General features: G+C 41.7%; 1 protein-coding gene across 2 annotated transcripts in view; it reads left to right on the forward strand.

Annotated features, from left to right (window-relative positions):
• Positions 1 to 11,909: 11,909 nt before the first annotated feature.
• LOC131251340 (probable Ufm1-specific protease) overlaps positions 11,910 to 26,763 on the forward strand; it is a 91,827-nt gene continuing 76,973 nt past the window's right edge. Inside the window, exons 1-2 of one of the 2 annotated variants that reach the window (XM_058252028.1) lie at positions 11,910 to 12,321; positions 21,977 to 22,327. In XM_058252028.1, coding sequence (XP_058108011.1) covers positions 12,132 to 12,321; positions 21,977 to 22,327 — 541 coding nt within the window. In that variant the 5' untranslated portion in view covers positions 11,910 to 12,131. The remainder of the gene's footprint in view (positions 12,322 to 21,976; positions 22,328 to 26,763) is intronic. The other variant, XM_058252025.1, reaches the window with a different exon arrangement.

Below are 26,763 nucleotides of genomic sequence, written 5' to 3' on the forward strand. Positions count from 1 at the left end.
GCGTTGTATGGATTGTTTGGTCGATCCGGGAAGTGGATCGATCCGTGTTAATTTGCTAGTCGCACCGCTTTATCACTACGATGTTATTATGGGTATGGATTGGCTCACGAGGATGCGAGTTGAGATTGATTGTGAAGCGAGATCAGTGACGAACCTGAGGACGAGACTGTTACTTTCCCGGTTCAGGTTAGTTACCCTATTCGTATTGATTTTTATTCTTCTCTGTTGGAGAGTTCGGCCGAATCGGCGTTGGTTAGTACGCCGGTAGTTCGGGAGTTTGAAGATGTGTTTGAGCCGTTTCCTGGATTACCTCCTCAGCGTGAGTTTGATTTTGCTATCGATCTTATGACTGTTGCTGATCCCATTTCTTTACCCACCTATCTGATGCCTACGAGTTAATTTGAGGAGTTGAGGAAGCATATAGATGGTTTGCTAGAATTAGGTTTTATTCGCCTAGTGTGTCTCCTTGGGGAGCACTGTTTTGTTTATGAAGAAGAAGGATGGTTCCTTGCGATTGTGTATTGATTATCGCAGTTGAACTTCTGGTAATCGTGAAGAATAAGTACCCTTGCCCATGATTGATGATCTGTTTGATCATGAAGGGGGCACGGATTTTCGAAGGTTGATCCTGCAAGAGGGTATCATCGCCATGCCAAGGATGGGGACGTGCGAAGACCGCTTTCGACTAGCCGGCATTATGAGTTCCTTGTGATGTCGTCGGTCAACGCACCGCCGTGTTCATGGATCCGATGAACAGGGTGTTTCGGCCTTTTGCTTCGATTCGTCATTGTCTTTATCGATGACATTTTGATTTATTCGACGAGCCGGCAGAGCACGAGGAGCACTTAAGAGCGGTTTTGGGTACTCTTAGGGAGCATCAACTTTTCACTTAGAAGTGTGATTTTTGGAAAGAGGAAGTCAAGTTCCCGGGACATGTGGTGTCCAAGGAGGATAGCCGTCGACCTTGCCAAGGTAGGTGCAGTGCAGGATGGTTCGGTTATCGAGGTGAGGAGTTTTCTTGGCCTTGCAGTATTATCGACGCTTTATTCAAGGACTTCTCGAAGATTGCCGACCGTTGTCGCAGACCGAAGGATTTGAAGTTTGCTTGGAGTGAGCGGGCGGAGTTCTTTTCAGGAGCTAAAGGACAAGTTGACGTCCGCCCTGTGCTAGTATTGCCAGAGCAAGGGGTTAAGTGTATTATATATACCGACGCCTCTCACATTGGCCGGGTTGTGTCCTTATGCGAAGACAGGGTGATTGCTTATGCTTCGCGTTAAGGAAACACGAAGAGAATTACCCTACGCACGAACTGGAATTGGCTGTAATCTTCGCATTAAAGCTTTGGAGACATTACCTCTATGGTGAGGAGTTCGAGCTCTTTTGCGACCACAAGAGCCTTAAGTATATTTTCACGCAGCGTGATTTGAATATGAGGCGCAGATGGATGGAAACATTGAAGGACTTCAAGTTCGATGTTTCTTACCATCCCGGTAAGGCAAACCTTGTGGCGGATGCGTTGAGTCGCAAGAAGGCTTTGAGTTTGCGGCTCCGCTGATGATAGCAGATGGGAGATGTTGGAGTTCGTGCGCGATTTTGAGCGAAGCTTACGGTGGTTGAGCCGTATGAGGTTATCGCACACATTCGTGTACAACCCTGCTATCGACGAGAGGATCGTTGCGGCTCAGCAGATGATGAGCTTTTGGTGAAGATGAGGCGGGGTTGGTACGGATGAGAACTCCGACCGGAGTATTAGTTCTGATGGGGGCCTACGATTTCGTGGCGGTTATGTGTTCCCGACATCCCTGACTTGAGACGTGAGGTTCTCGAGTTAGCCCATAGTTCTAAGCTTGCGATGCATCCAGTAGCACAAAGATGTATCAGGATATGAAGAGGTCTTATTGGTGGGACAATATGAAGGTCCAGATTGTTGAATTTGTTTCTCGTTGTCTCATGTGCCAGCAGGTCAAGGCAGAGCATCGCCGACCTCCTGGGTTGTTGCAGCCCATGCCCATAGCCGAATGGAAGTGGGATTTCATCTCTATGGATTTTATTTCGGGTTGCCGAGGACGAGAAAGGGATTTGACTCTATTTGGGTGATCGTCGATCGATTAACGAAGTCGGCGCATTTCTTACCGATCGAGTCACTTACTCTGCAGACGAGTTGGCTAGGTTGTATATCAAGGAGATAGTGCGTCCGCATGGAGTTCCCCGAGATTGTGTCCGATAGAGACACGCGTTTTACATCTATCTTCCGGACTCGTATCCAGAGGAAGCGATGGGTGTGAAATCGAAGTTCAGAACGCGTTTCATCCGCAAACAGATGGGCAGACGGAGCGCGTGAATCAAGTCCCGGAGGATATGTTGCGAGCTTGTGTTTTGGATTTCAAAGACAGTTGGGATGATTGTCTTGATGATGCAGAGTTCGCGTATAATAATAGTTTCCGGGAGTATCGGTATGGCTCCTTATGAGGCGTTGTATGGTCGCCGTGCAGAGCACCACATTATTGGGCGTAAATTGGTGAGCGTAGTTTGCTTGGCCCGAAGTTGGTGCAGGTGACTTCAAAGAAGGTTGACATCATTCAACGTCGACTTCTAGCAGCGACATAAGAGTTATGCCGATACGAGGCGTCGACCGCTTGAGTTTGTAGTGGGAGACCATGTGTTTTCAAGGTCTCTCCTATGAAGGGAGTTCGGCGGTTCGGTGGGAAGCTGACGCCGAGATTTATTGGTCTATTTCAAGTTCTGGATCGAGTGGGAGCGGTAGCATACCGCCTTGCTTTGCCCACACCTCTTGCGGGCGTGCATAACGTATTTCATGTTTCTATGCTGAAGAAGTACGTTCCTGATCCTTCGCATATTATCAGTTGGGAGCAAGTGCAGTTGAGTGAGGATGCCACTTATGTACTGCGACCGACGCGTATTCTTGACAGGAATGAGCAGGTATTGCGTAGCAAGGTTATCCCTCTTGTGAAGGTGCTATGGACACATCATGGGGTGGAAGAGGCTACTTGGGAATCTGAAGCTAAGGTCAGAAAGACCTACCCTCTGATCCTCGAGGATTATATGAAGGTATGAATTTCGAGGACGAAATTTTCTTTAAGGGGGGTAGATTGTAACGACCTTGGAATTTTTTGTGCTAATCTTTCCTTAAGTAGTTGTTTTGGAGTAATTAGCACTTTACTCGATTGCTTGTGAAATTCGCATCAATCACTTTAAATTGTATCTGCATGGCTCTAAGCGTGTAGATTAGTGAGCGCTACGTTACTCTGAAATCTGGGATCCATCGCTAAATCCAGTTGTTCTGGAAAATTTTTGGAAGATCTGGATCGGACCTAGACCACGCGTCGAAAGTCCGATGGCGATGATCTTAGCCTATTGCGATCACCGAGTTGGGCTTGATCTTCACCTCGAAAATCAAGTCGATCCGATGTTCGGGTCGATTTACTTGAGTTCGGAGTGAAGAGTGTGAGAACGGTTGGAATTTATAAGCAGGTATTGAAATTGTGTCGGTTGTGCGACGATTTTAAGCATTCGACCGTTGGATTCTGACCCAATTTCACCCTCTGATCAGGATGGTTGGCCCAGGCATATCCTAGTGCTTGTGGACCTGATCGAGTTTCCGTGACCGTTGAATTGAGTGTGGTCCGCCACGGTTGATCTGAAGAGCCGGTCGGTATGAAATCTCAGCTTGACCTAGATCCATGGTCAATGAGCTTAAGTCCGACCTTTCGTGGTTATAGGCCCACCAGAAGTGCTTCGTTGGATCGAGAAAGGCGTGCTTTGGTTATAACCTAAGTATACCTTGACCCTGGGGTTATTTCCATCATTTTAAGGCCTATATATAGTCCTTAAACCCTAGCTCTCATTTCCATACGATTTTCTCTAACCCTAGCTTGGAAAGAGAGTGAAAAAGAGAGAGAAAGTGAGAGAGATAAGTTGGTGAATCACCTTAGATTCCTCCTTGTTCTTCTTCATCTTCGAACCTTCACTTTGAATCGTTCTTCTGACGATTCTGAGTTCCTTTGGGGTAAGTTAACCTAACCCTAACCTGTGTTAGAGCTTAGATTAGACTTGGTGTTGTTGTATCTCATTTCTATCCTTATTTTAGGGTATTCTAGCACCGTTGACGAAGACAACTCGTCTAAATCAGCTCGGCGGTTCTTTCTTCGCTTAAGGTGCGGACTTTAAGTGTATAGGTTATGGTTTTCAAGGCTTTCAATCCCAGTTAGTGATTTATTCTTGCTATGGATGAGATTTCACATGCCAAATGTTATGCTTACATTGCTTTCCTGATATGCATGTGCTATATTGAGATTTGTGTATTCTAAGTGTATTTATAAAGTACCGTATACGTATAAAATACGCACTTGTGTTTGCCATGATTATTTGTCATGTATGTATGCTAGATGCATGTATGACGACTCCTTGGTAAAAGGAATTGTCTAACTGCATGTATTTCAACATGCGTCATGTATGTTGTTCCATGTATGCTAAGTGTTTGTAGAAATGCATGAATGATCTAAGTGTAACTTATTACACTTGTTGCGGGCGTTGAGAAGTGATTCTCAATACTCCTATGGATGCGCATGTTTTCCTTTATGCAGTTAAATTCCAAGTTATTTAAATTCAAGCATCTCCTATGCTTACATTTATGTTAAGTTGATATTCTTCAGATGTGTATGTACCATGATTTGAGCTGTTGATCCATTACTGCTTTACATTCCATATGAATATCTGTAGTTGTGTAAGGTGTTTGGGACTATGCCTTAGTCCAGGAAATCGGTAATTGACCCTATGAATCGTGGTTGAGATTGCTTTCGCCACGTAAGACGTATTAGACGAACCCGAGTCGTATTAGAGTTGTCGGCAGTGGTTTGGCCACGCGGAGTGTTTGCGCACTCTATGTCGCTCAATTCGACGTGCGCTCGTGCTAGTCGAGTTCGTCAAGTAACCCGATTGTCCGATGTATGTTAACCATGTATGGACGCTGCTGCTTGAATCTAGGGTACCGAACTTACCAGTGAAATCCTAATAACCATGGTACCTGATCCGCTAAGACTCATGAGCCGGACATGGTGGTATGGGACACCGTGGTCGAGCTGTCGGCCTACGCTGGGGTGACGAGCCTCCCCGTAGTGACCAGTGAGCAACTTAACTCGTGAGCCGATTATGGTGGTATGGGACACTATATTCGTGCTGTCGGCCTACATTGATTGGTGACGAGCCCTTTGTAGTGACCTCGAGCATACCTGGATACCGCAAGGAGGTGACGAGCCGATCTGTGGTAGTAAGGGCATGAAAGGCGTGCATTGATTGGTGACGAGCCCTTTGCTACGACCTCAACTATATGATCGTATGAGATATCTAGGATTGACGACCTTAGTATGGATCACTGTTTGGATGGTGATATGAGGAAGGTATCTTAGCTTCCCAATCCTGTTGTGTGAAATGGACTAATAACAACTTGGTAATCATATCCATGCACCGCATTTGCATGTGCTTTGTAGATGTGGCGCACTTTGAGGCGATGTCATGCGTAACGTAAGATGAAGACGCGAGGGTGTACGCGTGAGGGCACGCATCATATTGCATTCATACTTGCATTAACAAGAGTACTTAGGATTTAATTACTTATCTTGCTTTATCATTACTGTTTGATTGAACGATAACATGTTAACCTAGTGCCTTATTGTTCCATTGAGTTGATCACTCACTCCCACGTTTCGGGCGGTGTTACACACCCACCGGACTGTCTTAGGCCCCGATGTTGCCAGATGTGGATGCGACGTCCGAGGCAGAGCGGAGCTAGATGACGACGAGGCCGCCTTCTCCTATATGCTTTTTGACGGGTTCTAGCGAGCCTTGTCCTGATGCCGGGATTTCTGGGATATATTTTGGGACGAAATGATGTAATTGATACTTAAATTTTGATAAATAACACTTTCACATGATCCGGATTATATATGTAATTCAGGGAGTTACACTTGCACACATTTTACTATAAGTCTTCCGCTTGCTTTATTCACTTGTCCCTGAATCATATCTGTGTTTTGGCTTAATCTATTCCATGTTTTATGCACTAATACACTCAACATACATCCATCATTAAATATGTTGCATAAGTGATGTTTTGGAACGTGCTTCCGCAAAGTGCATGGATTGACAATGGTGTTAAATCCAAAATTTCTAATACTTGGGTTTAATCCAAGCTTGTTGTTGGTTCAGGTTTACATTGTTTTGGTGTGATATAGAGATGGGTTCACTCACAACATGTGAGCTATCTACCTATTCATGATAAAGTCATGACAACAGTAGAAAGATGAGACAAGGCAATTTAATTATCTTATCCACTGGATTACTTTGGTAGAATGTTAATATTATCCACTGGATTACTTTTGTAGAATGTTAATATCTCAAGAATAGAAAAACAAACAAATGCAGCATAACCTTAACAAAATTACAAAAATCCAAGAAAGCAAAAGACTCGTAATTGGCATTTGAAGTTCTAAAAAAAAAAGACAAAAAAAAAGAAGAAAAAAGAAGAGTTTAAAAGGAAAAAGATGGAATAGGCTAAAGGGAATTTGACCGTACTAGCCTCGAAGTTTGGGCAAATTACCTAGAAAACTACGACATTCCATATATCCGAAGAGTGGCCTTCTGACAACGTTTGAAGATTGTTTTGAACGAAAATACGCTTGTCCTTGGTTCAGGAGTTGTATGGTCCTGGAGTGAAATAAAAGTTACCTTCTATTTCAACCCTTAAGAAAGTGACGGATTGACTACTCCCCCTACCACCAGCTAATGGCTGGTGTTCGATGTTCTGTGGACCCCACCACCATGTATGTGTTTCATCCATGCCGCCCATCCTTCTTGCCATGTCATTTTAGGGCTAGGGCCCAAATATCAGCTCGATCTAATGCTCGTGTTACCCACATAATAAAAAATAATGGTGACTGTTGAAACTTTCCAGGCTCACTGGGATGTTTGTTAGAAGTGTACACTGCCCATCTCAGGACTTTTTAGACCCACGACGAGCTGGCTGACAAGGTGGATGGATTGGATCACCCCATTGTGGGCCTTAAGCTATGGTACGAATGGTTTGGTAGAAGAGGAAGTGAACACGTGGATACCACGATCCATGTAACATGACAACCACGACCCATATAATGTGGCAACTACGACCCATGCAAACCACGACCCAAATGGGCCCACATTGATGTATGTGTATAATCAATGCCACCCATCCTTTTTGTCGTGTCATTTTAGGGCTAGGGCCCAAATATCAGCCCGATCCAGTGCTTCTATGGCCCACAAAATAGAAAATAATGGTGACTATTGAAAGTTTTCAGGCTCACTGTGTTGTTTGTTAGAAGTGGACATTGCTTAAGTTAGGACTTTTTGGGCCCACGCTAAGCTGGCCGACAAGGTGGATGGATCGGATCACCCCATTGTGGGCCTTAAGCTATAGTACCAATGGTTTGGTAGAAGAGGAAATGAGCACGTGGATATCACGATCCATGCAACATAACAACCACGACCCATATAATGTGGCAACTATGACCCATGCAAACCACAACCCAAATGGGCCCACATTGATGTATGTATATAATCAATGCTGCCTATCCTTTTTGTTATGTCATTTTAGGGCTAGGGCCTAAATATCAGCTCGATAGAGTGCCTTTTATGGTCCACAAAATAGAAAATAATGGTGATTGTTGAAAGTTTCCAGGCTCACTGTGATGTTTGTTAGAAGTGGACATTGTCCATGTTAGGACTTTTTGGGCCCATGCCGAGCTGGTCGACAAGGTGGATGGACCAGATCACCCCATCGTGGCCTTGAGCTATTGTACCAATGGTTTAGTAGAAGAGGAAGTGAACACATGGATGCCACGATCCATGTAACAGGACAACCACGACTCATATAACATGGCAACTACGACCCATGCAAACCACGTCCCAAATGGGCCCACATTGATGTATGTGTATAATCAATGCTGCCCATCCTTTTTGTCGTTTCATTTTAGGGCTAGGGCCCAAATATTAGCCCGATCAAGTGCTTTTATGGCCCACAAAATAGAAAATAATGTTGATTGTTGAAAGTTTCCAAGCTCACTGTGATGTTTGTAAGAAGTGGGCATTGCCCAAGTTAGGACTTTTTGGGACCACGCCGAGCTAGCCGACAAGGTGGATGGATCAAATCACCCCATTATGGGCCTTAAGCTATGGTACTAATGGTTTGGTAGAAAAGGAAATGAACATGTTGAAAACCATGATCCATACAACATGACAACCACGACCCATAAAACATGGCAACTATGACTCATGCAAACCACGACAGAAATGGGCCACAGTTGTATGGATTGTAGTTGTCATGTTATATGAGTCTTAGTTGTCCTATTATATGGGTCTCAGTTGTATGGATCACAGTTGTCCTGTTATATAGGTCGTAGTTATCCTGTCATATGGGTTGTGGTCGCAATTGTCCTATTATTTGGGTTGCAGTTGTCCTATTATATAGTTCGCAGTTGTATGGATCGCAGTTGTCCTGTTATATGGATTGCAGTTATCTTGTTATATGGTCGCAGTCGGAATTGTTGGGTCACAGTTGTCCTGTTATATGGGTCGTGGTTGTATGGATCGTAGTTGTCATGTTATATGGGTCGTAATTGTCCTATTATATGGGTCACAGTTGTATGGATCACAATTGTCTTATTATATGGGTCGCAATTATCTTGTTATATGGGTCGTGGTTATCATATTATATATGGCCCACAATGGGGTGATCTGATCCATCCACCTTGTCGGCCAACTTGTCGTGGGCCCAAAAAGTCCTGACTTAGCCCCACACTGATGTATGTGTATAATCCATGCCGCGCATCCTTCTTGCCATGTCATTTTAGGGCTAGGGCCCAAATATCAGCTTGATTGAATGCTCGCGTAGCCCACATAATAGAAAATAATGGTGACTGTTGAAACATCAATGGATCAGCTGTGGACCCAAGTCAAGACTTTTTGAAAATAATGGTGATTGTTGAAACATCAATAATGGTGACTTGGGCATTTTCCACTTCTAACAAACATCGATGTGGGCCTAAGTCAAGACATTTTGGGCCCACGGCAAGCTGGCTAACAAGGTGGATGGATCAAATCACCCCATTGTGGGCCATATATAACATGATAACCACGACCCATATAACAGGACAAATGCGACCCATATAACATGACAACTACGATCCATACAACTGTGACCCATATAACAGCACAACTGCGACCATAACCCATATAATAGGATAACTGCGACCCATATAACAGGACAACTGCGATCCATACAACTGTGAACCATATAACAGGACAATTGCGACCCAAATAACAGGACAACTGCAATCACGACCCATATAACAGGATAACTGCGACCCATATAACAGGATAACTGCGACCCATATAACAGGATAACTGCAATCCATACAACTGTGAACCATATAACAGGACAACTAAGACTCATATAACAGGACAATTGTGACTGCGACCCATATAACAGGATAACTGCGACCCATATAGCAGGAGAACTACGATCCATACAGCTGAAACCCATATAACATGACAACTAAGACCCATATAACATGACGACTATAATCCATACAACTACGGCCCATTTGGTTCGTGGTTTGTATGGGTCATAGTTGCCATGTTATATAAGTTGTGGTTGTCATATTGTATAAATCGTGGTTTTCAACGTGTTCAATTCCTTTTCTACCAAACCATTGGTACCATAGCTTAACATTCACAATGGGTGATCCGATCCATCCACCTTGTCGGCCAGCTCGGCGTGGGCCCAAAAAGTCCTAATTTAGGCAATGTCCACTTCCAACAAACATCATAGTGAGGCTGGAAACTTTCAACAATCACCATTATTTTCTATTTTGTGCGCCATAAAAGCACTAGATTGGGCTGATATTTGGGCCTTAGCCTTAAAATAACACAACAAAAAGGATGAGCGACGTGGATTATACACATATATCAATGTGGGCCCCAATGTATGGTCAAATTATCAGGTCGTGGTTGTAATGCAGTACGAGTCGTGGTTATAATGTGGCAAGGGTCGTAGTTTTCATGAGTCGTGGTTGTTATGTTATATGGGTAGTGGTTGTCATGTTATATGAGTCGTGGTTGTCATGGGTCGTAATTGTCATGGATCATAATTATCATGTTATATGGGTCGTGGTTGTCATGTTATATGGGTCGTGATTATCATATTATATGGGTCATGGTTGTAATGTGGTAAGGGTCATCGTTGTCATGGGTTGTCGCTGTCATGTTATATGGGTCGTGGTTATCATGTTATATGGGTCGTGATTGTCGTGGGTTGTAGTTATCATGTTATATAGGTCGTGTTTCTCATGTGATATGGGTCGTGGTTGTTACATGTTTACTTCCTTTAGTGCCAAATGAAAGGATAGCTATTGGTACAATAGCCTAAGGCCTACAATGGGGTGATCCGTTCCGTCCACCTTGTTGGCTTGTCGCCGTAGGCCCAAAAAGTCCTGAATTGGGCAGTGTCCACTTTTAACAAACATCACAGTGAGTTTGGAAAGTTTTAACAGTGGGTTCCATTGTCACAATTATTTTCTATTATGTGACCCACATGAGCTCTGGATCAGGCTGATATTTGGGCCCTAGCCCTAAAATGACATAACAAGAAGGATGTGCGGCATGGATTATACACATACATCAACGTGGGCCCCACGAGTTTGGTCCTTGCCCACGCACAAAAAAAAGGGTTTCATACAGATCACTTTCTTGGCATTAAATATGACGTAACTTCTTATTCCATAAAAAACTGTACAACTACTGAAACAAGGACATTTTGGTTCAAGTAATTTTCGGAAGCTTGTCAAAAGGCTACTCTTAAGATATATAGAATGTTGTAGCTTTCTAGGTAATTGACCCAAACTTCAAGGTCAGTACGGTCAATTTCCCTAGGCTAAGTCTTTGTTCCCAAGTAAGAAAGGGAAGACATCTTTTAAAGAAGAAATTGAAGATAGGCTTGCATCTCAAATAAAAATGTTGAGATGGATGACAAATGGGTCGTTTTAGATTCATCTCAACATGTGGGCCTAGTGGGGCGACACATGGTATGTTGGGGTCGCCCCATGGTTTGTTGGGGTGTTAACGGCTGGGTTAGGGCCAGGCCAAGCTCTAAGCCTAGCCTGTATTGTTGAATGTAAGTCCAAACTCAGTGGACCCGTGATGGGACAAAATAGTCTAGCCTGAGCTGAGCTCGGCTTGGACTGTATACATAGGGCTTAACTTGAGCCTGAACACTAACTAACATCAGCCTAAACAAGAGAGAGAGAGGGGGTAACAAATCATCCTGAAATTGGCAATTTTTATCTTAGAGCTTTGTATCGAGTTAGAGTGTGGAAGCATTTTAATGGCAATTTCATTAATGGTGAGGCGTGTTTGGATAGGCAAGGGCATCTAGCATTGGTTTCTTTGAGTATTTAAGGGAAATTTCCAATTATTTCGTTGGGGTTTCGAAGGAGGAGAGAATCTAGGGCGTAGACTGTAAGGTTTTGGTAGTGATTTTGGCGAGAGGTGGAAAAAGATTGAATAAACCGCGTCTCTGGATTTGGAGGAAGCCACCACTTTTGAAGAAAGGAGGGAAAAATTAGGGAAAAAAAAATATTGAAATGCAACATTTTTATGGTTGTGAGGGGAGGGAAAAAAAACGCTAGCTGGTCTGGGTAGGCCAGGTTGGGCTTATGGGCTTTCGGACATCTTTTTCCCAGCTCAGCCCGATTTTGAAATGGGCTTCGTCTTTAAGCCCGAGAGCCAGCCCTGGCCCTGATACTCTGGCACAAGTCCGGCCCGTGGCAGTCAAGTCCCGGAAGCCCGACCGGCCAACCGGCCCATTGAATTGGTTGTAAAACACGTGTGCAAGCGAAGACTGGAAGAGACACAGAGAGTCAGAGAGCGAGCGAGCTAAAGAGAGGACTCTTTCTAGACTTGGAAGGATAGTATCCAGAGAGAGGAGGAAGAGATTCCTATTTCAATTCAAATTCAAACAAATAAAAGTGAGAAAAGAGAACAGAAGGAGAGGCAGGAAGATCGCCCATACATCCATTGGGCAGATGGAGGAGAAGAGATGCATTAGGATTCTCTGCCGTAGCAAGCTGATCCTTTGCAAGGAGGAAACCGGCCTTCAATGGCTGATCGGATCCCCTTCCTTCTTTCCTCCATTCACTATCCTTTCCTCCTTCAGATCTCTCCACTCCCTTCCCCATGATGATCCCTTGTCCCCAGATCTTCTCAAAGAAGCAGGTATCCCCCACCCTCTCTCTCTCTCTCTCTCTCTCTCTCTCTCTCGATCTCTATAATGTTCCTTTTATTTTTAGTATGTGGGTTGGGCGTGAGTGGTATGTACGGGCCTCGAATTTCCTGCAACACAAAGCCCTGTGGGGCCCACAAGTGTTATCGACAATATGTTGCAGGACTATGGCATATTGTATGCATGTATGCAGCAGGCATGGATGACTTTCATCCTTAATGTGGGTCCTTCTTTTGAGAGGCCTAACTTAGCAATCACAACAATCCTAAATAGCAGTCAAAATGGAAGGGTTGAAAGGAGGGAATATTCAGTGGTGAAATCAAAGAAACAGCTGTTCGTTGGTTGGTTGATCGTTGCATATCTGAATTGTAGCCTATCCACAATGGGACCTGTTATTTGGATGATTTGGGTTTAGGTACATGCATGCAACGCGCAAAACGGGTGTCGGCAACATGTAGTGTATGTGTTATGCTGTATGCTGGTAGAGTATGGTACAGTTCGTTACCTTTTATGTGTCTCTAAATGGTGTAGAGATTCAGTGCCCCTGGAGTCGTTGAATTTTTGTGCCTTCATACTAATGCAAACCCGAAAGGGAAAGCAAATAAATCAATAAGAAAATAAAGAGATTGTGGAAAAGATCCAACAATCCTCTAGCTGGATGCTAGTGATCACAAATGCAAGACTGTGAGTAAGCTCAACAGTCCTCTAGTCTAGAACTAGAGATCACTTTCCCTCCCTTCAACAACCACCATAGAGAAAGAAAATTTCATAAAGAGAATATTGATCAAGTTGTGTTATTCCATAGGATAGAAGTCCTATTTATAATCAACCTTACAATCTGTAATAAAAGATATAAAATCTAAAAATATATGAAATAGGAAAGCTCGTAAGTAAAAAAGCTTTCTATATTTAAGAAAATATCTAAAATAAGAATCTATGAAATAGGAAAGCACCTAAGTAACAAAGCTTTCTAAAATAAGAAGATACTTAGATAAGAAAATATTTAAGATTATTCCCTGCCTAAAAATAAAGATATGAAAGAAAGAGCAGATTTCCTAATCTAGAAAATTGAAAAAATGGAAAGTGAGGATGGTTAAAAAAAGGAAGGTGGTCCTTTTCTTGTACCAATTCTACCTAGCTTGAAAAAATTCGGCTCTGTCGAGTTACTGGCAATGTACTCCTCATAGGGTTTTGGGTTGATGCGCCTGAAATCCTCTGCTGAAATCCATGTGCTGTAGGACCTTGGTCGACCCTTCCATTTGACGAGAAACTTTTGATACCCCCATTGGCCTGTGGAAACTATCTGATCATCCAACACGTCCTCAATGATTTCTTCGAGCTGGCGTGGTACCTCAGGTATCTGGATAGCCTGTTCTTCCATGCTCTCGTTTGTATAATGTCTAAGATAAATTGTAAGGTCTTCCACATTAAAAATGGGGCTGATCTTCATTTCAGGTGGTAGCTTGATTACGTATGCATTATCACCTAGCTTCTTCAAAATGTGGTAAAGACCTGCCTTTCTGGAGTGGAGCTTTATATAAGAGCTTGCTGGAAACCGCTCAGGCTTAAGTCGCACCATAACCCTATCTCCTTCTTGGAATTGTGCAAAACGTCGTCGAACATCTGCATAACCCTTGTAATTTTCATTACTAAAGGTGATCTTTCGCCTAACATCTTCATGTATCTCCTTAACATGTTGTGCAAAAGCTTCGGCGTCTTGGCTCGATCAAATCACATTAGGAAGTGGGACTAAATCGATAGGTTGTCGCGGTCGCAATTTCAAAGGGAGAGAGTCCCGTAGTGCGGTTCATAGAACTATTATAAGCAAACTCAGCTTGTGGTAACACGATGTCCTATGAGCTTATATGATCACCAACCAGACATCGAAGTAGATTCCCAAGGCTACGGTTTACGACTTCAGTCTGCCCATCTGTTTACGGATGATACGTACTTGAGAATTTCAACTTAGTTCCCATTTTAGACCATAGGGTGCGCCAGAAGTAGTTCATAAACTTGACGTCACGATTAGATACAATGGTTTTGGGAACACCATGTAGACAAACCACCTCTTTAAAGAAAACATTGGCGATGTGAATGGCATCTGATCTCTTCTTACAAGGGATAAAATGAGTCATCTTTGAAAACCTGTCAACCACAACATAAATAGAGTCATAACCACGTTGAGTCTTAGGCAGTCCTAAGACGAAATCCATACTGATGTCTTCCCATGGAACATCTGGCACGGGTAATGGCGTATAAAGACTAGTATTCTGCTTGCTACCTTTACCAAGCTGAAACGCTCGACATTGACGAACAACGATCCCAATGTCTTTCTTTAAACTTGGCTAGTAAAAACAATCTTCAAACAGAGCCATCGTTTTATCGATACCAAAGTGACTGCCTAGGCCCCCTAAATGAAGCTCTTGTATAACAAGCTCTCGCAAGGAACTCTTAGGAAGACACAACCTCATGTCAAAGAATAAGTACCCATCGTGCAAGCTATACCTTGGGTACTCGGTGCCTGCACCGGAAATGATTGTTGAAAATACCTTTCCAAAATCATAATCTGTGGCATAGTCCCATTTAAGTTCTTCAAATCCAATAACGGAAACTGATAAGGTAGATAAACGGTGCGACTTTCGGCTGAGGGTGTCTGCTACCTTATTTTCTTTACCGGCGCGATGTTGAGGTTGAAGGTGAACTCTTGAAGATAAGCACTCCACGTAGAATGCCTAGCACTTAACTTCTTCTGAGAATTCAAGTAATGTAATGCCTCGTGATTAGAATATAACAGAAACTCTTGATGAATGAGGTAATGACGCCAATGCATCAGAGCTTGTACAATAGCATAAAACTCCACATCATAAGTAGACTACTTCTTTCGTGCCACATTGAGCTTCTCACTGAAAAAGGCCACTGGATGTCCTTCTTGGCTAAGAACACATCCTATGCCTACGTGCAATGTGTCACAGGCAACTTTAAACACTTTTTCGAAATCAGGAAGTCTAAGAACTGGAGCCTCTGTCATTTTCTGCTTGATTTCTCGAAATGCCTCTGTTGCTACTTTAGTCCACTCAAATGGATTGGATTTCATACATTCAGTAATTGGCGCCATGATGGAACTAAAGTTCCGAATAAACCTTCGATAAAATGTCGCAAGCCTATGAAAACTACGAACCTCATGAATGTTTACGGGAGTAGACCATTCAACAATAGCCCTTATCTTTTCTGAATCAGCCCTTATGCCCTCTGCGGAAACGACGAACCCGAGAAAGACCACTCTAGAACTCATGAAGGTACATTTCTTCAAATTGATGTAGAGTTTCTCATGGCGTAGTACTCTCATCACTTGGCGAAGATGGTCTAGATGATCTTCTTGTGAATGGCTATAAATGAGGATGTCATCAAAGTATACGATGACAAACTTGCCAATGAATGACCGTAGAATTTGCGTCATCACTCGCATGAATGTGCTAGGTGTGTTCGTCAAGCCGAATGACATAACTAGCCATTCATACAATTCATCCTTTGTCTTGAAAGCAGTTTTCCATTCATCACCAGGACGAATTCTTATTTGATGGTACCTGCTTCGCAAATCAATCTTTGAAAAAAATTGTAGCATTTGCTAACATGTCCAGCATATCATCTAAGCGCGGAATGGGAAAACGGTACTTTATTATTATCTTGTTGATGGCGCGACTGTCAACACATTCACCAACCGCCATCCTTCTTTGGTGTCAACAACGCTGGCACAGCGCATGGGCTGAGACTATCACGAATGAACGCCTTTGTTAATAATTCTTCCACCTGTCGACGAAGCTCTGCATGCTCTGTTAGGTTCATTTGATATGCTGGAAGATTTGGTAATGACGCTCTAGGTATACCAGATCAATAGCATGTTGAATGTCGCGCATGGGTGGAAGCTCACTTGGTAGTTCATCAGGGATCAAATCTTGAAATTGGGACAGAATGTCCAGAATCTCAGGTGGTTGAACAATAACATTATGTACTAGATCGATCTTGCATCCTACTAGAGCATATATGATTCCACGTTCACGACTTTCCTCCATGAATTGGGCCATACTCAACACTGTGGAAGCCGATTTTGCCTCTTCAAGTTTCATCATCTTTCATAGGGTTAAGAGTAATGGGCTTTCCTTTGTATATAAAGCTGTAGGTGTTTTTGCGACCCTTGTGAGTTACATCCCTGTCATATATCCATGGGCGCCCCGGTAATATATATGTGACCTTCATTGGAATGATGTTGCACCAAAGCGATTCTTCATAACGACCCAGAGAGAAGTTAATTAAGCACCTCTTAGTCACAGGGATGAACGTGTCATTCACCCACGCGATCTTGTATGGCTTGGGATGCGTTTGAGGTTTCAGTTTCAACTTGTCCACCATGCTTTGTGAGAGCACGATCTTGTTGCTGCTTTCGTTAATAATAACATTGACAGCCTTTCCACCACACGATACTCGTGTATGGAAAATATTTGTTCGCAACCAGTCTTCTTGGGCCTCCTCCTTTGGTGCTGTCAAAATCCTTCTGACCACCAATGATAACTTGTTTTCATTTAGGCCATCGAGGCCTTCCTCAAGTTCATGCTCATCATCTTCTGGATCATTTGCATGTTCATCTTCCACTTGGCTTGCAATGAAGTCTTCTGTCTCACAAAATTGGAGATTGCGAGAGGGACACTCAGTCATGTAATGTCCACGACCACCACACTTAAAGCAATTGTTAGTCGACCTCCCTTGCGTTTTTGCAACAGACTTTCCCTTGGTATCACCATTTCGAGATAGAGGATTGGAAGTAGGTTGGGCGGAGTTCTAACTGATTTTGTAATCTTGAGGTAAGTTAGTGCGAGGCATGAATGGTTGTGGGTGCAAAGTGGAGCCGCTAGTAGTGGAACGAGTAGATGCATAACCCCTGCCTTGAAGGTTATCGCACCTTATCATCAACTTCTGGTCTTGCACTTTTCGGGCCTTTTTTTTTTTTTTGAAAGGAGACTTGAAATTTATATTAAAAAAGAAAGGGAAACAGAAGAGGAGAAAGGCCTACTGAGATAGCGAGCCAATGCTCCTAAGAAAATGAAAGCATGTTACAATCCGTGGAAGAAAAAGAAAAAGAGGCCCATTTCACTATCAGGTAGTGAATTCTTCTCACTACAAATCCCACTTCATGAGACTCCCCTTCGAAACATCTCCCTTTTCTCTCTTTCCATATTGCCTACCAGGTAGCCGCTAAGGCAATTCTCCAGACTTGATTTTTTTTGCTTGTCGAACTCTGTCCCATGCCAGGCCTTGAGCAAGCATCCGGAGGAATTGGGGAGAACCCATAGAGTCTTGAACCAAGCAAAAATGACCGACCATATCTTGTTGATAAAAGAGCAGTTGACAAACAAATGATCCACTGTTTCGGCCTCCGCCATGCAACACAAACAAACATTAGTTATGCACATACCTCTTTTCCTTAGATTATCGACCGTAAGGACTTTCCCGGAACTCACCAGCCACACAAACACCGTGATCTTTGGCGGAAGCCTGTATCTCCAGACCTTGTGAGCAGGAGAGTCTGCAAGAACGATGAGTTTCTTGTAAATGCTGTTGTAGAATGACTTCACCGAGAAGATGCCCTTTTTGGGCCATTTGATATGCCTCGTCTACTTTGTTGAGCCGAATAGTTACCAACTCTCTTTGAATCTTGAACCATAGCCCATTACAATAACGCACCACTTGTTGTCTTCCCATTTCTGTTAAGCGGCATCGAATGACTAAGTCATAATAACGCTGTGTGTACTCCTCCACGGTCAGATTGTCTTGTCGAAGCGTGAGGAGCTCTTGAAATGAGGTTGTCTCGTAATCTAGCGGCAGGAACCTTCACTTCATTCTTGCTTTCATTTCCTCCCAATTACTTATGGGACAGAGGCCACACCATTGTAGATCTTCTTCGATGGCGTACCACCAGTCCTGAGCTGCGCCTTTAAGTTTCAAGGTAGCGAAACGCAACTTGACAACTTCTTCCATTTCGTACCAACGAAAATATCGCTCCATTGACTTTAGCCAGTTATTGAACACTTTGGGATCCAAATTACCATCGTAATATGGAATATTAATCTTGATATGCTTGGCAGGATCCGAAGTGTGAATATTCCTCCCTCCTTCGGGATAAATTTGATGATCTCGTCGGAGGTTGTTCATTCCTCTCGCTCTTGGTTGCACATAGCGATGTTGTTGGGCCCTGTAGCCAGACTCATATTCTTCGTCTTGGAAATTACCATTCCGAGCAGGATGCCTTAAGTCAACATTTCCGGATTCCAATTCTCCATTAGGGTCATCTATAGATGTTTGGTGGTCTTGATTGATTCTCTTGCTTGTGTTTTTGAGAATAATAATACGTCCTTCTAAAGCATTCATTTTGGCTATGGAATGGGCCTCTAGGTCATCCATCCGTTTTGTTAGCAAATCAACCACTTGTTGCAGGGTTGTGACAGTTTCTTCTTGAGGTTGTGTGGCCATCTTAGGATTGTAAATCGTCCCTCTTTTAGTGCGGCGCATAAGACAACGGGCTTTGGCAAGCAAACAAAATAAAATTTTCTTCTTCTTCTTCTTCTTCTTCTCTCTCTCTCTCTCTCTCTCTCTCTCTGTAAGGAAAGAGAGCAAGGGCAAGGAATTGATATGTTGGGACGGGATTATGATGTAGTAGGGTTGGAAGAGATTTTTTTTTTCTTTTGTGGAGTTAGGGTTTGGTGATTTTGAGATGGGACAAGAAAGAAAGAGGAAAGAAAAGAAAAAGACGATGGATGGATGAAGGGGAAGGATGAAAGGTTAGATTGAGATAGGGAGAAAAAAAATAGCTTCTAATTTTCCGAAGAGCAGAACTTGCTTTGATACTAATTAATGCAAACCCGAAAGGGAAAGCAAATAAATCAATAAGAAAATAAAGAGATTGTGGAAAAGATCCAACAATCCTCTAGCTGGATGCTAGAGATCACAAATGCAAGACCATGAGTAAGCTCAACAGTCCTCTAGTCTAGAACTAGAGATCACTTTCCCTCCCTTCGACAACCACCATAGAGAAAAGAAGAAAATTTCATAAAGAGAATATTGATCAAGTTGTGTTATTCCATAGGATAGAAGTCCTATTTATAATCAACCTTACAATCTGTAATAAAAGATATGAAATCTAAAAATATATGAAATAGGAAAGCTCGTAAGTAACAAAGCTTTCTATATTTAATATCTAAAATAAGAATCTATGAAATAGGAAAGCACCTAAGTAACAAAGCTTTCTAAAATAAGAAGATACTTTTTATTTTTTATTTTTTTATTTTATTTTTTTAAACACACGCACACACACCACCTCACACTCACGCTGTAGTGGAATTTCACCGCCTACGGGTACTCGAACTCTTAACCAGGTGTTGAAACTCCTGAGAGTCTACCACTGGAGTAAGAGTAAGGACCCAAAATAAGAAGATACTTAGATAAGAAAATATTTAAGATTATTCCCTGCCTAAAAATAAAGTTATGAAAGAAAGAGCAGATTTCCTAATCTAGAAATTTGAAAAAATGGAAAGTGAGGATGGTTAAAAAAGGAAGGTGGTCCTTTTCTTGTACACACGTGTAGAGCGTGCACGTGTGGGATGCGGGACGATTGCATCACATACCGCATACTAAAATGTGGTAATAATACAATTATCCAAACCATCTCTCCTGCGGGTTCCATCATTGATTTGCTGATAACCGAAAATTGCCTTGATTGAACTAGTAAATAAACTTTTCTCAATGAATGTGAGCCATTTTTATTTTTTGTCGGTCAGTGACTATTTTTATACCATTCAATTAGTGATTAGGATCATCCAAACAGTTTGATTTTTGGTCCATGCTCGTTCATTATTGGACCTACTGGATGAATGGTTCATATCTTGTCCTCATATGTGCAGCAATGACATGGATGCATGATAAGTTGGGGGCATTGAGTCCCTTGTGATAGATATAGCCTTTGGATAGATTTCTAAAAAGAAAATTGCAAGCTAATACTTTTGTATGCATTGGCATTTGGTATCTTTGTGTATTTCTTGATGGAGATGCTAACTCGTGTTGTCTTTCTCATGTTCACATGTACTGATATGGGACTGTGATGTTTGGTGTCATATGCGGTGGGCTCTGAGTCACTGACACACGGGCATGTTTGCACATAATATAAAACGATTTTGAAAAATGAATTATAATGGAATTCTTTGCTCGTAAATGCATTTGGTAGAGAAATGTTCTAAAGAAATAGAAAGTACAATAGAACTATATAGAGAGTTTGTACTTACTAAACTATAAAATGAAGTTGAAAATGAATTATAATGAAATTCTTGTTTGTAAATGCATAAGGTAGAAAAAAGTATTCTAAATAAGTAGATACATATTAGAACCAGTGTTTGAAATATCGGTATCGCATTACTTATCGCATCCTTGGGATACAAATATGTATCGGTTATCGCACGAGATATATCGTTTATATCGGGTAATTTATCCCACTTTTTGGGAAACATGGGGAAACATTGGGAAAATGGTTGAATTTTTTTAATGAAACTTTAGGGATTGTTAAAAAAGACCTTAATATACACTTTTAAATCATAACATTTCAAAAAAGAAGTGCACATAATGGGCTTTTTTTATATAGGGTACTAAGTTATGCGTTGTCTGACTGAACTAATGCAACTATATTCAAATTGAATGCATAACATTTAGAGTGTACGTGATGATCATTTCATCAAACACTCCTAAATACTTCGAAATTAGTCTCAATTGACGGCTGGTTGAAGAGAAATTCTGAAATTTTTTTAATTAATTTTTAATTAAAAATAATTTTTATTATCCGAAAATTGATAAGGACTTAACAAATAAGTAGATCAGCACTTATACATGCTTGATTTCATGTTTGGAGTGCAACATTGCAAGCAATTTGGGAGAAATTGGAGAAAATTTGATTTTTTCGCAAATTGAACCACCTACACTCTAATTTCAAAATTAGAGTGTACGTGATGATCATTTCATCAAATACTCTAAATACTGCGAAATTAGTCTCAATTGATAGCTAGTTGAAGGAAAATTTCGACAAGAACATGGAGAACGTGAAGAACCAATGGATATCAAAATCAAAGCTCCAACTCTATGATTTTCATGCAAAACATGAAGAACCAATGGATTTATAACCATTTAACACTGATTTAACATAATTTTAACAAGGAAAAAATGGATTAGAAATTGAAAATTTTCACTGGATCAAACATGTGGGCTATATCGGCACTCCCTACGCGTTTCGTATCGCACAGGTGGGATACAAGATATATCGTGGGATATATCGGCTGATATCGTCGATATTTAAAACATTGATTAGAACTTCATAAATAGTATATAGTTACCACTAAAATATAAGAAGACATCAAAATTTGACTTAATAGGTCTTATATCCCTGGCTCATTTCTCATTTGTTTCACTATAGTGTCAGACATGGCAATTTTTAGGAAAAAAAGGAGTTGTCCTTGTTACTTTTCCTTTAGTAATTGGTTAACATTGCTTTTTTAGTTTCCCCACAGCAAGCAATTTTTCTTGTATCCTGAACTTTCTTACCCCATCCTGATGGAACAGATGATCTTAGATCTCTATTGTTGAGAGGATTTGATATAATAGGAGCATTATTTATCAACAACAGAAACTGGGAAGAAAATGCTCGCAGGGCAGCAGAAGCATCTTATAGAATGAGTGAACTTCTTTATGGTGTTCAAGGAAATAGTGATATGGTAGGAGCAGCTGCTGATCCATTAACTGGTGACATTCAGTTTTTTGTCTGTGGACCTGGAAAATCTACAAATCTAGAAGCCGTTGATACTATAATCTATGAAGACAACCCTGAAAAGTTTGCGTGGGAAATTGGTTGCCTCCTTAGATGTGAATTGACAATGAAGTTGCCTATCTACGTTCCAATAAATAAAGCATTAGGCAAGTGATTTCTTTGATTAAAGATGATCACCTTCTTTATATATATATATATTTATTTTAAGCAGTTGTTTCAGACATCTTACTAGCATCATTCTTTGCTTTATGTTTTCTTATCTCTTTTATTTCGTCTATCAGTGTTGTTCTTTTGTGTTTTATGTATTGCTCTACCACTTAAATACTTATTTCGTTATTAGTGTTGTTCTTTTGTGTTTTATGTATTGCTCTACGACTAAAATATTTCTTGAAGTGCTATCAATTTATTGCTAATAGATTCACCTCTTCCTGGAATTGGTCAATACACATAGGTTTATGTAGATAGTGTTTTCAGGTCAATGTGTATTATCTCCAAGGTGCCCCGTATCGGTATCGGTTGGTGTAACGGTGCCCTCCAAAACCGATACGGATATGGGGGCGTAACGGCGATACGGAGGCATAACGGCCCGTAACGGCGCAATTTTTTTTTTTTGCCAAAAAAATATGAAAAAATATTGATTAAATCTGGAATATTCTAAGCATTCCGAATGCAATATTCTAAGCATTCCAAATATGCATTCATTTATAAATTGGAACATGTTTATGGTGGTGTAACGGTCCACTCTTTGGTGAGAAGTTGTATCGGACTGTCTGATTAATTTTTTAACCAGGTAACTTGAATTTGACTACAAAATTCATATATTTAATTTTTTTAAATATGTAATTTATATACTTGACAACTTGATATCATTTCTCCCAATAGTTCTTTAAAAAAAAAATGAAATTAAATTCAGGTAGATGGCGTTGCCAATTTGGGGCTGACGTGGAGGACCAATCTATTCTCCAAATCAGCCTCAAATTCATGTCATTTATTGTCATTATCCCACTTATAAATTGGTGGACATTTATTGGATAGTGAATGATAAAAAAATAAAAATAAATCAGAAGGCCCTATTTTAAAAAATAAAAGCTCACAAATTAACAATTAAAACTATTCAAATAATTTGATTTTGGCATTGTGAGTTAGCAATTGCAGTCCATAATTTAATTGTCAAATTTTAAGTTAATATATGTCTCGTGTACAATTTTTTAAGGCTTGAATTAGGAGGGACTCAGATGTAAAGTGCAGCACACGTGTCAAAGTTTTTTGGGCCCCACCCGTGATGAATGTGTTATATCCACAACGTCCATTCATTTTACCAAATAATTTTAGGGCATGAGCCCAAAAATGAGGCACATCCAAAGCTCAGGTGGATTGCACCATAAAAAACAACAATAATTAAATGTTCACCGTTACAATTATTAGGGGCTAGAAAAGTTTTAGATCAAGCTGACATGTGTGTTTTCCCTTCATCCACGTCAATGTGACCCAATTAATAGGTTAGATTTAAAATAAACATTACAGTAGACTTTAAGAAAATTTTAATGGTGAGCATTCTATAACCACTTTTTCCTATGGTGTGGTCCACCTAAGATTTGGATATTACTATTTTTTTGAATCCTGACCTAAAATGACGTGGCAAAATGGATGGACGATATGGATAAAAAATATACATCATAGTGGGGCCCACTCGGGTCTGATAAGATTGGATGGAAAATAAACGTTACCGTGCGCCCTACGAATTATTTAACCATGAAAATCATTATCTCTGTTGCTATTTTTGGTGTGGTCCAGATGATCTCTGGATATAATTCATTTTTTGGGTGGTGCTCTAAAATGATCTCTGAAAATAGATGAATGGTGTAGATGTAATAAATACATCACTGTGGAGCCCATATAACTTTGATCTCCTTTGAACCGTTCGTACAACTCGGAGCTCGAGGAGTGTCATCGCTCGTCTTTGCGTGACACGTACCTACAGCAGTCAGCAGCTAGCTGCTGCAAATTAAAAAAAAAAAAGGGGAGAGAGGGAAACGAAAAGAAAAAAAGAGGGAAAGAAGAGAAAAGAAAGAGAGAGAGAGAGAGAGAGAGAGAGAGAGAGAGGAAGAAGAACAGGAAGAAGCAGCTACAGCTGCAGCCGCAGCAGCAGCCGTAGCCGCAGCTGCTCGAGAAGAAGAAGAAGAAGAAGAAGAAGAAGAAAGAGAAGAAGAAGGGGTCCGTAACGGCCGTTATGGCCCGTAACGGCCCCGTAACGGCCGTTATGGTCACAGAATTCCGTAACGGCCGTTTCGACCCTGTATCGCGTAACGAGTCCCACCGTTACCGTTACGTATCGGCTGTTACGGCCGATACGTAACCGATTTGGGATACCATGATTATCTCTCAAAATGGAAATGAGTCTAAAGTGGTGGTAAGCTTTTGAAGGGACATGTGTCGAAGGGGAGTAAGGTCAGAAATTGCATATAGTCAATTAGGAAGAAGTCCAAATGTGAACGGAAGTTGGTGCTAGGCCTTGTTATAATTAAGGAAAGGAACTGGCCACTTGCAACACAATGGTGGTGGAGATTTGGAAAGAGCAAGTGCCGCTTTGTAGGAAAGTAACTGCTTTTAAGTATGTGGAATGATATGGAGGTGGGTCTCGAGGTACATAATTGAGTTGCGATGGATTGTTCATGTGGAAAGCCATCTCAAAGTTGAGTCTTCTAGTGGAATGGGACAAACCAAGACATATTTGAAGTGGCCTAGGGATATTGAGTATGCTTTTGGGCAGATTTGTGGATTGAGAAGGCTACCTTGGCTAGGAGATCTTTGACACTTTATACACTTTCCAAGTCAAACATGCTCATCAAAGATGCAAATGAGATCACGGATTGTAAAAGTGTATGGTTGATGCAAGACAACTAACCACTTGCTCTAAAAGCTTGAACTGATAGAGCATTGTGAATCAATCCTTCTCTCATAGCCCAAGCTCCACATCCCATGGGTAGGTCCTCGGCCGAACCTCCCTTGTGGGCCCCACATCACATGGGTTCCACCTCACACGTGACACCCGTCTCACATGAGTGGGGCCTGCTTCTCATGAGCCACCTGCCTCACACTAGCCGCCCACCCCGAGTGTGCCCCTACATCTCACAAGCCACCCCACTCGAGCCCTGTGTGAAGCTTCACACGAGCCACCTGCCTCACACGGGCCGCCCACCTCAAGTGTGCCCCTGCATCTCACAAGCCACCTCACTCGAGCCCTGTGTGAAAATGCTCCTGCATTAATCACCCTCGGTGAGGAGTCTCGAACATGAGACCTTTCGCTCTGATACCACTTTGATGCAGGACAACTAACCACTTGCTCTAAAAGCTTAAATTGATAGAGCGTAGCGAATTAATCCCGTTATCTCATAGCCTAGGCCCTACATCCCATGGGTTATGTCATCAGCTGAACCCCTCTAGTGGGCCCCACATCACATGGGTTTCGCCTCACATGAGCCACCCGCCTCACACGGGCCGCCCACCCCGAGTGCGCGTGCCCCCGGATCTTACAGGCCACCCCACTTGTGCCCGGTGTGAAAATGCTAATGGTCATCTTCATTTTAGGTACAACATGTGGGACTTTAAATTGTAGTGGTTGAGTTCTTGGATCTCTTGAATGGGGTTGCATTAATCCCCTTGGAAGAATATGATCATTTGTAAGCCCCTTGGCCCAAAGGATATTTCGCCTCAAAGAGTTTTCCCAGGTAGTAATTCTTGGCTCTAATTCTTATGCCAATGTGGGTGAGAGTTTGGGTCCCTTACAACCTACTCCTGGTCGAGGCATTTTTGCTTGTTCGTCATGGTTAACTAGATCCTCGCGGTAATAATCTTAAGAAATTGGTTACTTCCAAACATGTTCTTCATGTGATGGGAATAGGAAGAATTCGTAGACCGTCTTTTTCTCTGGTGCAAAGATGCTTCCTCAATTTGGCCATTCTTTTTTCCTTTCTTGAATAGATTGGAATCTCTCGGGCTTTGTTTTTAAGTTCTAATGATTGCTTGTAGCAGTGGGACCTTTAAGCTTAGAGGCAAGATTTTTTGCAGGGTGCTTCACTTGCCATCATGACGAGCATATGGATTGAAAGAAATAATAGAATGATTCCAAACTATCAAGTTTAGCTCAAGTGATTGAAAGAGTTAATTAACTTGCCAATTATTTGGGGGACACAAGAATTCAACGGGGTTTCAAAAAAGAACCTAAGTTCATATTGTTAGTGAAGCATTGTCGATGACTTCAATAATCTCTCTTAAGTTGTTAAATGGGGTGCTCCCCTGTTGGGTAGATGAATGTAACACCCGTTTTTAATTTTCAATGGTGGGTATCAAGTTCCACTATTTTCTATGGTGTGGCCCATGTAAACCTTGGATCTACTGCATTTTTGAGCCTATGTCCTAACTAGTGTTCGAAATATCGGTATCGTCTAACGTATCCAATGTTTTAAATATCGTTATCGCATAATATATTGCACCTTTGGGATACGGATACATATCGGTTATCGCATGGGATATATCGGTTGTATCACGTAATGTATCGCTGTTGTTGGGAAACATGGGAACA

This window comes from Magnolia sinica, chromosome 1 (genome assembly GCF_029962835.1).
Source record: "Magnolia sinica isolate HGM2019 chromosome 1, MsV1, whole genome shotgun sequence".
NCBI lineage: Eukaryota > Viridiplantae > Streptophyta > Magnoliopsida > Magnoliales > Magnoliaceae > Magnolia > Magnolia sinica.